This window comes from Sardina pilchardus, chromosome 2 (assembly GCF_963854185.1).
Source record: "Sardina pilchardus chromosome 2, fSarPil1.1, whole genome shotgun sequence".
Classification (NCBI taxonomy): domain Eukaryota; kingdom Metazoa; phylum Chordata; class Actinopteri; order Clupeiformes; family Clupeidae; genus Sardina; species Sardina pilchardus.
The window spans coordinates 38,681,865-38,698,134 of record NC_084995.1 but is presented as its reverse complement, the minus strand read 5'-3'; the positions used below and the strand labels follow the sequence as shown (position 1 = coordinate 38,698,134).

The window sequence follows — 16,270 nt, the reverse complement described above, 5'->3', positions numbered from 1 at the left end:
TGGCTGCCACTACGTCACGTGGGCATGTCAAAACAGGCCTATTTATAATCACATGCCACTCGTACTGGCGCACTGTCATAACTTTTCTCAACAATGGCTGACAGTATGTCTTTGGACGAGGATCTCATTTGTGCAGTTTGTCGGGACATATTTGTGGAACCAGTTACCTTGCCATGTGGACACAACTATTGTGAAGAATGCGTCAATCAGTTAAAAAGATCATCGACTGAAGATGAATCACGGCGCTACACATGTCCACTTTGTTTAGCGCCGTGTGATGTGAGCATAGCTTTTAAGAAGAATATCGTCCTCCACAACATCCTGGAAAAATACCACAAAACCCGATCAAGTGGCCACGATTGTAGCATTTGCAAAGGCGAGCAGAAACTTCCGGCTGAAAAGACGTGTCTGAATTGTGAGGAGTCCTACTGCACCCTTCATATTATGCCACATTGTGAGAACAGTGTTCTGCGACAACACGTGCTTGTAAATCCTATATCCAACATCAGCAAATTGTGTAAATCACACGGAAAGGAGCTTGAACTTTACTGCCAGACAGACCACGTTGCCCTGTGTGTGTACTGCATGTTGCCTTCAGAGGCTAAACACACAGAAGGACACAGTGTCGTCAAATTGTCAGATGCAACAACAAATCTGAAGGTAAAATGTTCAGAAATATTATCAAGTCCGTTGCATTAATGTCATAGATCAGTCTTAAGCTATTTTCCGCCATATTTGTTTAGGAGAATTGCCAAGCCAAGCTTTCTGATGTAAGAGGAAATTTGTCAGAAGTAGAACAATGTCTGTCAGATATTGAGAACGCTGCATCCACTTCCAAGGTGAGGTTCACAATCCACACAGACAAAAAATATTGTCTTCTGAATACTGGCTATCTATTGCCATATATGCCCATGTGCTGTGAAATATGTTTGTGACCTGTGGACTGCATGTCCTTTTGTCTTTGTTCCAAACTGACTACACACAGAAGAAGCTTGAAGATCAACAGGCAGACTGCACATCCTTTCTCGGGAGGATCAAACTGTTCCTAGACTTTGAGGAGCAAGCTTGGCAAAAGCGGTTCTCGGTGGACCTGGTTCTGGAGAGCAAGAATCTGAAGCTCAGGGTAGAGAAGCTGATGAAGATGAAGGGAAGGCTGGCAGAGGCTCTGGAGGGGTTACAACAGGCTCTGGCCATTCAGGACCCACTGCTGCTACTGCAGGTGACATGCACTTCCTCGTCTATTTTGCATCATTTATGATCATAGGGTAAATACGGTTATTGCATGTGAATCGCAACACCTTATAAAATGGTGTATTACTATATTATAAAAGTTATTGCTAATGTATTCAAACTATTATTACAATGCTTTGTTATACTATGGTGCCATATGTTGGCAAAAGTATGTTTGATAATTGTTTGATAATTGTTCTTTTCTCATCATCACAGACGTCACAGAGCACTGACTGGTAGGTCAACGTAACATTTGTACTAATCGTAGTAGTAGTAGTCTGTTGGCATCATTGAAGTTACTGAAGCAGTTTCTCTGCATATGGCTGTGATGATCATCACAAGTGATGTTCAGTTAAGACAGCTGTATGAGTTCTTGTCTAACTAATCTAATTACAGACTAGTTGCAACAGCAACAGCATACTTGATTGGTTGATTGAATCATCCGCTGGTACTGATACAAAATCTTGCTAGTATACTTGTGTTATTTTTGTTGGATGGTCTGACAAGAACCACAGAACAGCATATTCTAGGGGTTAGGGAACGGAAGCTATGTTTATCCGGCGTCCTGCAAACGACCATGTATCATGGGAATTAATTTAGTGATGATGCCTACCAGCACTACAGTAGATGCTAATGAAAAAGATCAAAAAGGGACAAATGGTTGCATAATCTATTAACGTGAATTGTCAGAAGCAACAGCATAACATCCTGGAATAAGATCCCCACTAGTTGTTTTTTTTTTCTCTAAAGGGGAGATCTTTATGAGAGTGAGTCATGTACTCGTCAGCTCCAGGAGGTGAGGGAGTGGCGAGGACCAAAGCCTGCTGCCTCTGCAAAGATCATGCCACTGTTCCAGACCCTGAGAGGGACATTTTCAGGTAATTATTGATGTATATACTGTAGTTACCATTGTCAATATGTAAACAACCATGGGTGCCATAAATCCAATGCAGTATATGCCATATTTTTTGTTTTGTTTAATATGCCTTGTTATTTTTTCAGGAGATGATATCAAGCTGAACCCACGGTCAGCCCACCCTGGGTTAGAGTTGTGTGTTGCAAGTGGCTCACTGTGGTTGTCCAAGAACAAAGAACATGCAGGTGGTCCATACTCTGTTTTGGGCTGTGATGCCTTCAGAGGTGGAGTGCACCATTGGGAGGTCGTGGTTACGGATGTCCCTGGTTGGACGGTGGGCATCTCGTACGCACCTCGCCAGGGTGAGGCGGCCAGTGCAGGATTTGGCAGTGATGCCTCTTGGGCCTTGAGCTATACCGAAAGCAGAGGTCAGTTCTGTGCTGAACATGGCTGGTACAAGTTCTGTTTCACCAACCCCGCCCCTGGTTTGCCCAGCCGAATTGGAGTGTTTCTGGATGTGGACAGTGGCATCCTGTCATTTTATGATGCACTGAGACTGGAGCATCTACATACGTTCTATTGCTGCCTCCAAGCACCTGTCTACGCTGCTTTCAGTATTGATGTGGAACTAGAGGGAGAAAGCCTTACCAAGATCAGCGTTATTAACCCAGAGAAGAATCAGTGAGTTTGTAGCAACACACCATACTGTAGTTAGTCTGGCTATCACCATACTAAACTCAATCTTTTAAGATTGAACATTAGTCTGGGGAGTCTGCACTTTATTTCTAGTCTGCACAAGAGGCGTGATCAATGTGCATAGTTCAAATGACAATGTACGCTTTTGGATAGTCCTTCAACTAATCAGACCAACGATCTGGGTGCACCTTTGGGATAAAGCTATTTTGTGATTGGACCCCAAAGATGTGGACAGGAAGCAGGAGAGATAGATGTGCAGGTTTCCAGCCTAAGCTGCAGGCCGAAATCCAAATCACCGGCAGATCAGGCAGGGTTTACCCAGCCTACGCCATAGATAAAATATTGCCACCAACTGTAAAAATGGCATCCAACACTACTCACCTTCGGCCACATCTCAACTGAGATTTGAGAATTGGTCTGGTGTTGATCAGGCTACCTATAGCCCTAGATGATTATCAGTTTTCACACTTGTTTGCTAACAGATTTATATTTGAGTGAGTATTATACATATTGTTATATATTATATATTATAAACTGTATGTAGGCCTATTTAACTTCAACATAATTCTAAGCAAAATGTACGCCTGCATCAATGAGCTTTTTGTTATATTACAGTATAATGTTGTATTTAAAACTCTGCGTATCAGACATCATGAATGTAAAATGCATGGTTTTCCTGATTTTTATGAGAATAAACTTCCTCACTGAGTTATGGTGACAAATGCAATTTGTGAACAAGTTGGTTTAGCTTATTTTATTACATAGGTTATCACTTTAAAAGGGGATATGGAACAAAACATATGCACACTGTGCATTTTACATTTAGCTTCCCTAAAAATTAGAGACATTTTACAGAAACTGTAAACGCTTTAGTAAAAACACTTGTTACTAAAACTTCCATCTCTGTTCCTCGACCTTCAGCACTAGATAACTGCCTGCCAGCAGTATCTCTGTTCAGCAGAAGGTCTTATCTTTACACATTGCTCACATATTAACCTCATTGGAAAGTCCTGCACTCTTGAGGAGATGACCGTTAGCTGTCAAAATCATCAGACACACTGGGTTTTAGACTCTAGTCACATGGTCTTAGAGTTGTTAGCATTATTAATGACTTTTTAATGATTAAAGTCTCTTTTTAAATAATCAAACACTTAATTATCACTGCAGCCATATATCCCGAATAGCAACATTCATGAGCTGACAGTAGCTGTGAAACAGCTTTATACAGGATGTTGTGATTTCTTGAGTTGAAGAGCCATTTATGCTGTGTGGGGGAGTTGTCAACCCATGTGATTTAATTGTACAAATCAAATAGCCTTTGACATCTTATAACTGCTGTCTTCACAACCATTACAGTGCACACAATAACATTCAGTGTTTGTAGAAATGATGGAAAGATCTAAACCCATGATATGCTGGCTGGCATGGAGAAACTTTACTTTTTAAACCTGTACCGATTTCTCACATGTAGTGCAAAAAATACAAATGTTGCACTATGTAACTAACGACTTGTGTAGAACTCAACTAAACTGGCTAACAGATCTGCTATGTATTGATTCCTTGCTACTCATTCTGCAACCAATGTCACCTTTTTCTCAGTGAGATGAATGGGCTACAGCTGAAAAAATGGAAGCTTATCATAGGAAGGTCACATCATCCTTTGACTCCACCCAGCACCAGTGTGTATCATAGCCCAGCAGGGCCTCACTCTGACCTAAGGAGAGCTCAGGTTCCCCCTGGGTAGACGGGATACCTCCCTCACTGTGGTCAATCACTTCACCCTTCACAACTCTGCTTTGAGCCAGCCCACTGTCATCAGATGACGCAGTGCCTACAAACTGATCTTTGCTGCAGTCCATCTTGGTGGGCCTCTGGAGAACGGCAGCTAGTACTTTGAGATCCGCTGGGCCACCCTCATGTGATGAGGCTGTTGGAGCAGATGGACTGGACACTGTTGAGCAGGCTTGATTAGAGATCTCACTAGAACCGTCACATGATGTAGAGCACTGCGCGGACCCGGAGGGCGAGGGACACGGCCTGTGTGTAGATTCAGGTGGTGTACTTGGGCAACAGCCGGGGGACTCGCCACCGGGTTCGTGGACCATAACAGCCGCCTCTCCCAGGCTGGACTGACTGCCTGTCAGGCTACCCGTTAGACTGGTGAGGGTGCTCCGATCACCCTGTAGCCATCGGAGCATCTCCACACCTTCATGCAGGGACAGCAACTGGCGCAAAATTCTCACGTCTGCCGATCGCACCTGCTCCTGTAAGAGATGTAACTAGGTGAGGAAAGTTAGGAAAACACATACATAGACCAGCGAAAGCATTTGTTTTCTAGGGTTAGTAAACGAGATGTGAGTGGTCTTACATGTGCACCAGCACCAATAAAATTGTGGAAAGTTTGGTTACAGTTCACAATCACTTGCATTTCACATAACATTTCATTTCTAATTCCACAATTTCTCGGGCAGCAGAGACAACACCCCTCAATGTTGATGTCGATAGCCATTAGGCTACTAAATGGCACACATATCCCACATAATTCTCTGTAAAATATCCTACCCATCTGTGAAATAACTGCTTACCATCTGAAGTTTCAGGCTTTTCATTTTCTCAAAAAGTTCCTCGGGAAGAATCATGGACAGTCTCTCATCAGTATCCAGGGCGCGTTCATCACTTGTGTAATCCTCCCTCATGCATCTCAACAAACTCTCCGGTGTCTTCATGCCAAGTTTTACTTCCAAATCTTTTAATTCAGGACATGTCCCAGAATGTATAACTTCTTCCATAGCTAGATGAACTGTGTCAATCTGGAGTGTGCTAAAAGTCATTAATCGCCACAGCTACTGCCCAGCACACTCTGTCTTGGTGTGTGCGCCCGAGGGGACATTACTCATTCAGCCTTTAAAAAAAGCCGCACTGCATGATTCCTGAACTGTCCACTTTCCCCTAAATACGAATTTCGGTATTCATGACAGCTCTTTGGGCACTTGTCGCTATTGGTTTGAGTGCCTGTTAGTCAGGCTGGAACTGACATCGACTCGTGATGCTAGGCGTACTCGACAGGTAACAGAATATTCTCTTTAAAAGACAAACGCGCACCATTGTGTCAGACCCATATGGAGAGAATTCTGTCACAAACATGTAAACAATAATGTGGATTATGCTGTCACAGCCATTAGGCCTGCCTCCTTCTCTGCTATTAGACCTAGCCTAGAAAATTAGAGCTATAGCGTAATTGATACAAATCTATCATAAATTATATTCTCAAATGTAGTTTAAAATGGCAATTTCATGCGATCAACCACTTGAAAGCTGTTTGGGCTCTGGGTTGTTTTTTAAGACTATAAGCTACTAATGAAGCATGCCACTGTAAATGAGCTTGAAACCACATGTGTGAGGCAGCAGATTGTGTGGACGTTGTCGAATGAAAATCTGACTCATAGAGCAACTTTTGTTTGCGCTCATAGCTTGAATGTTAACTCACCAATGACATCTAGTGGTCAAATGAAGTCCATGGCACCTGCTTGTAAACGCAATAATGCAATCCCATACAATAGGTGACGTCAGCCATAGAAAGGATTTATTAATGGGCTTAGTTTAGATGTAATGTCCTAACATTACCTGGACTTGGAACAGGAATGATAAAGCATGGAGCAAAAACTATTCAAGGGAGCTCCATTTGGGACACAGTCAGCAAGGTTTTCAATGCAATTTTCACACAATTTCCCAATGATTTTACCTAGAGATTGTGTTATTAATTAATTAAGTATTTGTAAGCAGGACAATCCGCAATTCTACTGTATTGTTTCCTTTACTTTCACCTCTTAATGCATTAGGCTACGATTATTGTCACATTTAGTTGATAATGCAAAATATGGTGATATTAGTCAAAACATTTTGTATTTCTCCATTTGTTTTATTATTATTTGCAATCATTTGTAGTAGGCTAAGCTGTTTTTGAAAATGATCTGAAAGCGTTTTTCTTTCTGTCTCAAAGGTTTGATATTTCTGGGGTTCACCCTAAAAGAAAGCAGATTGGGACATTCACAGAAGTTGCACATTGCAAAAGATTCACTGATGATCTGGTGAGCTGGAGCAGCGTTAACACAGTGAAATCATTCCAAGCACGTCATTGTATACAGATGAGTCTGTGAGGGACATGAGGTGTGAGATTGCTACTGTTGTCTGTTGTGCAGGTGAGCAGCCTGGGCCCAGGTAGATATGAGGTGGATGCTGGCGACCTCAGTCAGCGTGCTCTGCGGAGCGAGACGGCAGGGCAGGCCCGGAGGAAGCAGCTGGGGGCTAACATGCCTCACATTCTCCATCGGAAGTCATGGTCCACCCAGTGCCAGCTGGTTCGTATTTCACACAATGCAAATAAGAGTTCAGTTTAATGCACATTTGAAATATCTGAAACACCTGAATCATGGGCCCTTACCTGTACATGCAGCATTGTTTTAATCAGACTCTTTGTTATAAACAGTGTTATAGATCTCAAATTGTCCACTGACTAAATGAAACACAAAACAGTCTGTGTGCTCAGTGTTGTCTGTCTGATGTCTGTTTGTGCCTCAGAGAGATGCACTTGGACCTGGGAAATACCACCTCAAAAGTTTTGTTGATGTACTGAAGGAGAAACCCAGCAGTGCGAGGGGTGTGTGTGATTCTCTTGAGGACAGATTCAAGGAATATATTAAGGTACATTGAGACTCCTCTAGAGGGAGACAACTACCCAAAAATGTACATACAGTACCTCATCTCAGTCAGTGATGCTGTGTCATTCTCCAGTCATTGCTCCGTCTGTGATAATTCCAAACTTTATGGTTTGCATTGAAAATCAATCCAGAAGAAGTTTATATTTTTGTTCATTTTATATAGTTGTTTTGTATTTTCAGTGCATCATTGTTCTGCTTATTTTTGTGTACCTACCTTGTGTCTGTGATGTCATATTCACACATCTTCACCAAGACTTCTTACTAAATGTTCTTGAATAAAACACTCCTTCCTCACACACATGTCTCTGATTGGGCTTGGCAGAAGTATCCCGCGGGCCCAGGGAGTTATGGGAAAGGGGGCATCCCTAGCAGTCTGCTGGACGAGAGGAGGTCCAGACCCACGGGCAGCTGTGCCACCATGGACTTCAACGCTGGAGTGGAGCGGTTCCCAGAGAGACCAGTGGTGAGGGATCCTCCTTAGTGGTCTCAGCAACACCTTATTCATTCATGGAAACATCACGCAATGTAGGACTGTAGTGATGATGATGATGATGATGATGATGATGATGATGATTATGATGATGACGATGGCAATAGCGATAATGACGGCAACTGCAATGATGATGTTGATGACGACGATGATGACAAAGATGATAATGATAATGATAAATTATCGGTAGCAGTAGTTAGCAATAATTGATCAGTGCGTGAGCAGTAATAGTCGAAGCAGCAGTAGAGAAAGTAGCATGGTGTACTGTTTGGACTGAGCATTACTGAGCGATGCTTATTATGCACTCCTGTATTTGGCAGGACTGTGGTTTGTATCCTGGCACTTACAAGATGAAGTCCTTCACTGAGTTAATCCTGGAGCACCATGTCGGTAAGAAAGGGCCATATGAGATTTTCACAGGCCGAAGAGACAAACCCATCAACGCTGGATACTTTGCAGCTCCGGTAACAGAACAGAGATCATTTGTTTGTTTCATTTGTTTATAATGAATATTATTTTTGAAAGATGTTTATTTATCTATCTTTCTGTTTTTTTATATAGCAAAAACAGAGGTATCTTTGTAAGATATATTAATTGGTCCTGGCTATGGGCTGTTAGACTGTACCCGTTTTATGTGGATGTATGGATGATTTATGCTTTGTGTGTCTCAGAGAACAGCTACTGTGAATCCAGGACAATTCTTCCTGCCACCCATGTTTGGCGACGGGCTCAAGAAGCAGAGGCAACATGGCAAATTGGGCCAAATGGAGCGCTTCGCCACTGTGCCGAGTGAACGCATCTTCCACAGCACACTGGCACAGAGACCTGAACCAGCAGTCAGTAGCACTCTCTCTCTCTCTCTCTCTCTTTCTCTCTCTCTCTCTCTCTCTCTCTCTCTCTCTCTCTCTCTCTCTCTCTCTCTCTCTCTCTCTCACACACACACACACACACATCTCCCCAGAGTGTATCTCTCTCATCCTTTTACCCTGCTGCACTGTGAAACAAAACGCATAATGAGAAATTGATTATTTGGCACCACTCTGGTAACCACTTTATGTTCACTTATGCACTGTTTCCAAGGACACATACCCCATCACAATTGAATTTTATATTTTTATAGTGTTGAGATTGTGTTTCTTATACTGCATGACATAAGATACTGGTTGCCTAAATTTCTTTTGGGATAAATAAAGTATATATGTATATATGTAGGCCTATTGTGTTTGTATGTATGATTGTATGTATGTATGTATGTATGTATCCATCTATCTGTCTGTCTAACGGGTATCATAATTATGTGCACTCAGAACTGGCCTGGCCCTTGTGACTACATGATCGCTCCTCTCTCCAGGGTGGAGAACAGTAATCCGCCCCCGTTCTTCTCCCCCACGCGTCGCTTCGGCCCAATCGTTGGGAAAGCGTTGCAGGGCAGCTCTGTAAGTCACAGGGCCCTCGTTTCAATGATGGGCAAAGTGCAAAGTCTTAAGTTTAACTAAAGCTAATTTGCAGGAGCTAGGACTATTTAACAGAGAGCCCGTATAATGCATTTTGATCAACATGACATGAGGAATTGATAATCTTTCAAAATAGCAGACATTTGTACACAATCAACTGTATGGACGTACAAAATCATTTGCTATTTGTTAAAAATAATGGAAAAGTTTATGATGTGCACGGGTGACTAAATTATGTGGAGATTCAATATGTATTTTTGAAAACTACATGTCTTATCTGAAAAATGCACCAAAGTGACTCAAAATCAATTTGCTATCTCAACACCACGGGCAAGACTTAATCACCAAAGCTATAGTTCATGGATTAGAACTTTACTTGTTGAAAGACTTTGCATTTTGCTCACCATTTGAATCAGGACCCACAATGTTTAACCAAATACATGGCATTTTGTTGATGGAGCGGCACAGAAGAGAACAAAATATATGATTAAAATAGATGATTATACTGTATAGGCAATTATATTGCAGTGCTAGAGTGAAGTGTCTTCTGACAGGCAGATTTCTTTCATGGTATGACGACTGAGGACTAAATCTGTTTCATGGTATGCCGACTGAGGACTAGATGTTTCTACTAAATTCCCATTCTCTTCTGTGGTCAGTGTATTGCGGGCCCAGGCCGCTACAACATCGGCCAAAAAGCGTCTAAGAACTACAAAAAAGGAAGCACTGCTTTTAAGTCACGGACAAAGAGATACTTGGACAACATAGACCAGGATACCTTTGGCCAGTAAGAGAGAGCCCCCACATGCAATATAAATAGACTATGAAATACTTCATTAGACATCAAAGCAGAATCAGACATACACACTGAACCTAACGTGATCTAAAGTGATCAGCGTCAGTTATTATGTGTTTAACATATAATTGGTGTGTTTGCCAGGGAGAAACTGAGGCCATTCAACATCCCAGCTGAGCAGAGGCCCTATCACAGGCGCCCAGATGAGGCTGTGGCATGTTCTACGGCTGCCTTCTAGACTGGAGACCCACTCTGTGCACATATAAATATTTGAAATGAATGCATAAAATGTGCATCTGTTTCTATTCATAACAAAAACAAAATTGAACTCTGATGCTGTTATCTGAAGGTGATAGTAGTACCATCCCTCTTTAGTCAGATTTGATATGTTACAGTATGTTGGAAATCCAGTGTCTTGCTTACGTATTTACATATTTAAAATGACAGCAGTACTTTGATCCATAGATCTTTAACACAAAGATTTAAAAAGTGAACCTCTGAATTCATAGACACATTATGGCAATAGAGAATGAGTAACTGCATGAACACTTTGACTTGACTGTGTTGAAGGGCACACATTCACTAATCCCTGCCATGATACATTGATTCACTCCAAACTGCAGCAGGTTCTCAGGGCTCGGAGAACATAGCTCCTTTAATATGCCCCTGAGGTCCGCACCTTTATCCTGCTCCACCTGACCTCGACATTTCCTGGTGTAGAAGTGGCCGTGGCCATAAAATATTACGGCTAAATTCACACAGGTGAGAACAACAAGCCCTCTCATGAAGCGCAAGTATGGTACCCCCAAATATGGTAACAGGAAGGTCACGACCTGGGTTACTGAAATGCAGCAGAGGTAAAGAAAACGATGAGGATTGTAAAAATGGACCCTTTCTAAAGCAAGGACCATTAATCCAGACTAATGGCACCACTGGGCTTTCTCTGAAAAAGCTGAGGTGCAGAGGAAATAGTTCAAGTTTGGAGGGACCGTAAAAATATTGCAAACAGGCAGATTCCTGCGTTGGGAGACCCAGCATTTGACTCATGGATAAAGGAAATTGTACGGCTAAAGAAATATTTGACATCATGATGGAAAACCACATAATACAGTGGTGAGCGATTAATAGGTCCCACCCCATGCTATTGATTCAGCGCTGCTAAATTCCATTTTCAAACAGCACGTTGCGATTAGAAGAAACAGTGAAGTCTGAAATCAAACAGCAATGTATGCTGTAGATATGTATATGTATGCTGCCATTCAAAGTAATGACTAAAAAGAAAAAAAATCTGACATAACTATCAGTTATGTTTTTTTTTTTTTTTTTTTTCCCAGACTGGTGACTGTGTAGCTCTGTTTCAACATTTTGGGAATACTGCAGGTATAGTGGTCATGCTACATAAGACGGGTCAATAAGGGTTTTGACTGACTGCACGTCAGACATTTGAGGTCATGAGGTTAGGGTGTTCTCTCAGGTGACATAATGACACAGGGGAAAAACAGTGTTGTTTTTTATCCTGGACTTCAGTCTGGACAGGGTTTCATAGAAAAGCTTTAGACTAATGCCATGATTATCATTTCAAATGCATGCAAACATGTACCTCTTTCTCTCTGCACTCACTCTCTTTTTCACTCTCTCTCTCTCTCTCTCTCTCTCTCTCACACACACACACACACACACATTGAGAAATGTATGAGAGAGAGACAGAGAAAGAGAGAGAGCAATACCATCAACTATACAAATTACCTTAGCAGTACAAAACAAAACAAAAAACAAATTGTAATATGTCTCCATTATTAGTCTTCAACTAGACTCAACTTTCATAACTTACAAGGCCATATTATGGGGTCAGTCTGGGGTCAAAACAAAGGTTATGTAGGAACAACATTATTACAGTAAGTCCATTATTACAATATCTGCCCATTCAGTTTGACTATACTGCCAAAAAGAACAGCTGTGTTGAGTTAGACTTCTTTCTCAGACATTCACTTTGAATTTGGCTCAGCCACTGTCCTGTAGTTCAACTTTGCAGCAATATTAATCTCTTATAGAAAGTAGAAAGTGCACGCCATGCGTCAGTGTCTACTGCGAACAAAGCATGGCAGAATATCAAGGTCACATCTGAAATGTGAGTTTTGTTCAATTTATGAAGAATGGAATGATACACAGTGAGTCATCATTGACTTCCAGCATTTCTCTGTGGCGTTTATCTTTGCAAAATCAAGACCAGCCATTTGCGGTTACAACTGGATTTTTTAAATATCAATTTATGTGCTAAGCCAGTTTCCTTTCATTCTCAGACTTTCTGGCTCTCATCTTCAGTTTGTGGAAGTGAAGATCCACCCTAAACAAAAGATAGAGACAATGATCAGGCAAATATTTACAGGACAACATTCCAAGGAGTGCACGGATATCCATGGTTTAGTTTGCACAAGATGCTTAGATAATGCTGAAATTATAACGACCCTGTACTGCAGTCGAGGGGTATAAGACATGAGTGAGGAAAGAAATAGATCTGTTTTCTCACTTCCCATGTACTTTTTCTTTAATAATGTTTGTGCCTACGGTGGTATACTCAAGACTCACCAAAACAATCAGCCCACGTTATCAGAAGGATTAAGTGACAGTTTCTCAAAGCAAGCCCTCAACACAGCAGCCTCTGTGCTGGGACACATCCAGGGTGCCGGATCAGGTGCCTGATAACTAAACTCTAAGGACCCCGTGTGTGTGGTGGCACGTGGACCGGACTCCAGGCCTATCAGCATTCCAGAGTAAATAACCTGGGGGAATGTTGTTATGGCCATGCTAAACAGGATTTTCCTCCTGGGGTCCCCGAGGGCAGCAGAGCGCCAAAGATCACTGCGGCCAGATGAGCCCAACGTACAGCACGTACTGGAGCTTCCTTCACACCTGAGCTTTGAGCTCAGTTTCACTGGGAGGAAATGAAGACTCTTAGACATATGATAGGACTCCTGGATGAGAAATCCTGCTGATGGCAAAGCAGATATAGTGTCAGGAGACTGGAACAGCTGTCATTTAAAAACAAATCTGGCTAACATTGTCAGTATATTTAAACAACTGTTACACTGACCTGCAAACTATCTGTATAGATTTGCTAACTCTGCTTCTACAATGAAACATGTATTTGTTCATTCATTTTGCATTTCAAATATTATGTTTTTCTGTAATCCCACAGAAATCAGATGTTTTGTTCTTTTTATATATATATATATATATAGATATTCATCTCATCTATGACGTCAAACCACGCCAAAGATCAAAGAATATCTGATGGATACCTCTGTAACTGTAACACCCACAAATATAATAAGTTCCCACCAACGTCCCACCATGAATGTAATAACATTGTATTTTAAAGACAAACATGACTAGTTTGTGTAGTTCAGTTATTTGTAGGTTTCAGGAAACCTCTCAGCTTTACAGAAAAAATAAATGAAAGTGGTGACTTTTCAAAGATTTCCCAGAACATGCCATGTTCTCCTTTTTAGCAACATTCAGACACACGGACATGATGCTGCATCTTAACATATGGAAGTGAAAGGTCAAGTGTTCCTACTGTCCATAAAAGATAACAGGACGGTCCCACGCTTAAGTTGATTGCTGAGTGTCGGCCAGTGCTAGCTGAGCAATGCTTGCTATAAATGGAAATATCTATGCTGAAGTTTTCCTGTGTGCCCAGTAAATATTCAGTCAAGCACTTTTGTGATTGTATAGATGTCATTTAGGGTCCAGGGTGACAGAAAAAAAAGGATGATTGATTCAAAAGTTAGGACCCTGTTCTTAACCACACACAGCATCGGTCATGTCAGTTGACAAAAGACTATCAGGATCTAAGGTCTAAGGTCTTTTGGGACCCTTTTGGGATCGTCGACTTCAAGGCAGATGCTTGGAAGGCATTAGGGTTAGTCAAGTGTTATGGTAAGGGTTAAGGTTAGGGTTAGGTGCCTTGAAGTCAACGGTGGTAGCACTGCCTTGAAGTCGACAGTGTGGGCCCAGCAAGTGACTCAGGAGCATGTTCTTAACCACTCACAGCAATGTTCATGCCAGTTGGTGAAAGACTATCAGCCCAATTTCCTTATTATTTCTACTATTTTATGATTATTATCATTATATAGTGTCGCCTGCATCTGTACTCCCACTCAGTTAAAAAAGAAGAAAAGCAACTTTGCATAAAAAGTCAGGGACCTGTCTGTCTAGCTTTGATTGGCTCTTAGTAAAGGTAATGCTTAATTAGTAAAGGCAGAAAGTAAAGGGGGGTGGGGGACAAAGCTTTATGGTCATGAGATTGGTTTAGATGGTGACAATTGCCAACTATACCCTTACAATTGATCAAACAGATATCATTTCACTAAATCAGTGATTTATTACATTGGTGGGAAGTTATTGCATTCACTTTTTTTTTTTTTTAACCTTCCCACCATTGAAATAACTTCCTGCAACTGGTTATTACGCTGGTGGGAAATTATTATGTTGGTGGGAAGTTATTTGGTGGGTTTAAAACGTGCAGGTTTTTATTGGGTCGGTGGTTTATTATGTTGGTGGGTGTTACATAGGCCTACCCCTTAAATGACTGACAACAGAATGGGTCAGTGAGAATGTTTGTTGCCTCCTGAAAAATAGGTTCCGCACTCTTGCTTCAAATGGACTTCGTATAATAATCCCTCTTGAATTACAGTGGTCATGCATGCTACACAGATCAGTGAGTCCGGTACACTCCCTCCTGTGCATCTCTTTCTCTTGTTGCTCCCCAACCCCCCCCCCCCCCCCGCCCCCCTGCCCCCCTGCCCCCCTGCCCCCGCTAACACATTTATTCAAGTGACAGCATTCCATATTCTATACACTATATAACTACAGTATTTCTGCTGGCCCTTCTCATCCACAGTGCATGCCAGACAATGCTGCATTACTCCATCTGTGGCAGAGCAGTGGCTCGCCGACCATTGGCCAGTATGCCAGCTGGGCATATGGAGAGCATCAGGGAGGCTGCGTTTGATGAAGTCAGCAGTATGCACTCCTGGGCCCTTTCCCAGAAGACCCCTCCTGCAACATGTGGAGGTAATTTGTGCAAATTCCGAGAGGGGGGAAAAAAAGAAGGAAAGACAGGGAAAACTACCCCCAGAACTTGGTGTTATTTGGCAATGTGTCCCAGGGTGGGTGGTGTGTGATGGAATAGTTTCCAAAGAGCTGACCACTGAGTATGTTATTCACAACATTCAAGTCCACAGTTCAGTAGTAGTTCATACACTTCTCAAGCATGAGGCTGAGCATACAGTAGAATGTGTCTGGGAGATGTAAAGCACAGATTGGGTGAGGATGGAGAAATGTATTGAGTAGCTCACTTATGCTCATAATGTCAAATCATATTACAATAAAAAAAAATTACCTTTATATTATGTGTAAATAATAATTTATGATCGCAGTCATGATTATGTGTGTAATATATGGATAAATATAGCAGATCCAGAGGTAAATCCCTGGACCAAAAGTCCTTTCTGCATTCAGTGGCAATGGCAGTAATGGTATTTATTGTTGAAGCATTTGTTACCTAGTCCTAGGGTCTGTAGTGTAGCATTGAATATTATTCCTCAGTTTTGTGTAAAAGCGTCTGCTTAATTCATAAATAAATGCAGAGCATCCACTTGAGAGGTGTGTTCACCCATGACCTGTGATGTCGCACAGGTTCAGCCAAGCAATGATGAGGTCAGTCTGAGTGAGTCAACATGGCATGAGTGCAGACGGCAATCTAAACATTCCGAGACCACTTCAGATTTAAAGTTGTCAAAAATGCTCAGCCTAACTGAGACATCAAATAAACTGCCTTTCACTGAGCATTTAAAGGCGATTCGGTCCTTACCCTTATTGCCAAACAAAAATTCCCTCGGTTTTGTTCCCAGCAGTTTGCATGACATTCCTTCAACACCCTGCATGATTTGTGTGATGTGCATTGATGTTAACATTAAGGAAGTCGAACAAACCAAGCAGTGCAAAGTGGTAGGAATGCAACTAAAG

General features: G+C 41.8%; 3 protein-coding genes across 7 annotated transcripts; 2 read left to right on the top strand and 1 right to left on the bottom strand.

Moving 5' to 3' along the window:
• The first annotated feature begins 87 nt into the window (after positions 1-87).
• Positions 88-3,503, top strand: LOC134073502 (E3 ubiquitin-protein ligase TRIM41-like). 2 transcript variants are annotated; one of them, XM_062530332.1, is made up of 6 exons: positions 88-660; positions 744-839; positions 989-1,219; positions 1,447-1,466; positions 1,981-2,108; positions 2,233-3,503. In XM_062530332.1, exons 1-6 carry the CDS (start codon positions 94-96, stop codon positions 2,769-2,771), a joined length of 1,581 nt encoding a protein of 526 aa, XP_062386316.1. In that variant the 5' UTR covers positions 88-93; the 3' UTR covers positions 2,772-3,503. The 2 variants fall into 2 exon arrangements, with proteins under 2 accessions (XP_062386316.1, XP_062386315.1); XM_062530331.1 differs by having other exon boundaries at positions 986-1,219.
• Positions 3,504-3,521: 18 nt separating this feature from the next.
• LOC134073466 (leucine rich adaptor protein 1-like) lies at positions 3,522-5,659 on the bottom strand. 3 transcript variants are annotated; one of them, XM_062530328.1, is made up of 2 exons: positions 5,368-5,659; positions 3,522-5,061 (listed from the first exon to the last, which is right to left on the bottom strand). In XM_062530328.1, exons 1-2 carry the CDS (start codon positions 5,611-5,613, stop codon positions 4,420-4,422), a joined length of 888 nt encoding a protein of 295 aa, XP_062386312.1. In that variant the 5' UTR covers positions 5,614-5,659; the 3' UTR covers positions 3,522-4,419. The 3 variants fall into 3 exon arrangements, with proteins under 3 accessions (XP_062386312.1, XP_062386313.1, XP_062386314.1); XM_062530329.1 differs by having other exon boundaries at positions 3,522-5,046; XM_062530330.1 differs by having other exon boundaries at positions 3,522-5,040.
• Positions 5,660-5,768: 109 nt separating this feature from the next.
• LOC134073681 (ciliary microtubule-associated protein 2-like) lies at positions 5,769-10,661 on the top strand. Of its 2 annotated transcripts, none has more exons than XM_062530346.1 (10): positions 5,769-5,848; positions 6,783-6,870; positions 6,982-7,140; positions 7,361-7,483; positions 7,823-7,963; positions 8,311-8,454; positions 8,662-8,826; positions 9,298-9,426; positions 10,104-10,231; positions 10,385-10,661. In XM_062530346.1, exons 1-10 carry the CDS (start codon positions 5,829-5,831, stop codon positions 10,476-10,478), a joined length of 1,191 nt encoding a protein of 396 aa, XP_062386330.1. In that variant the 5' UTR covers positions 5,769-5,828; the 3' UTR covers positions 10,479-10,661. The 2 variants fall into 2 exon arrangements, with proteins under 2 accessions (XP_062386330.1, XP_062386329.1); XM_062530345.1 differs by lacking the exon at positions 5,769-5,848 and adding an exon at positions 6,399-6,483.
• The last annotated feature ends 5,609 nt before the right edge of the window (positions 10,662-16,270 follow it).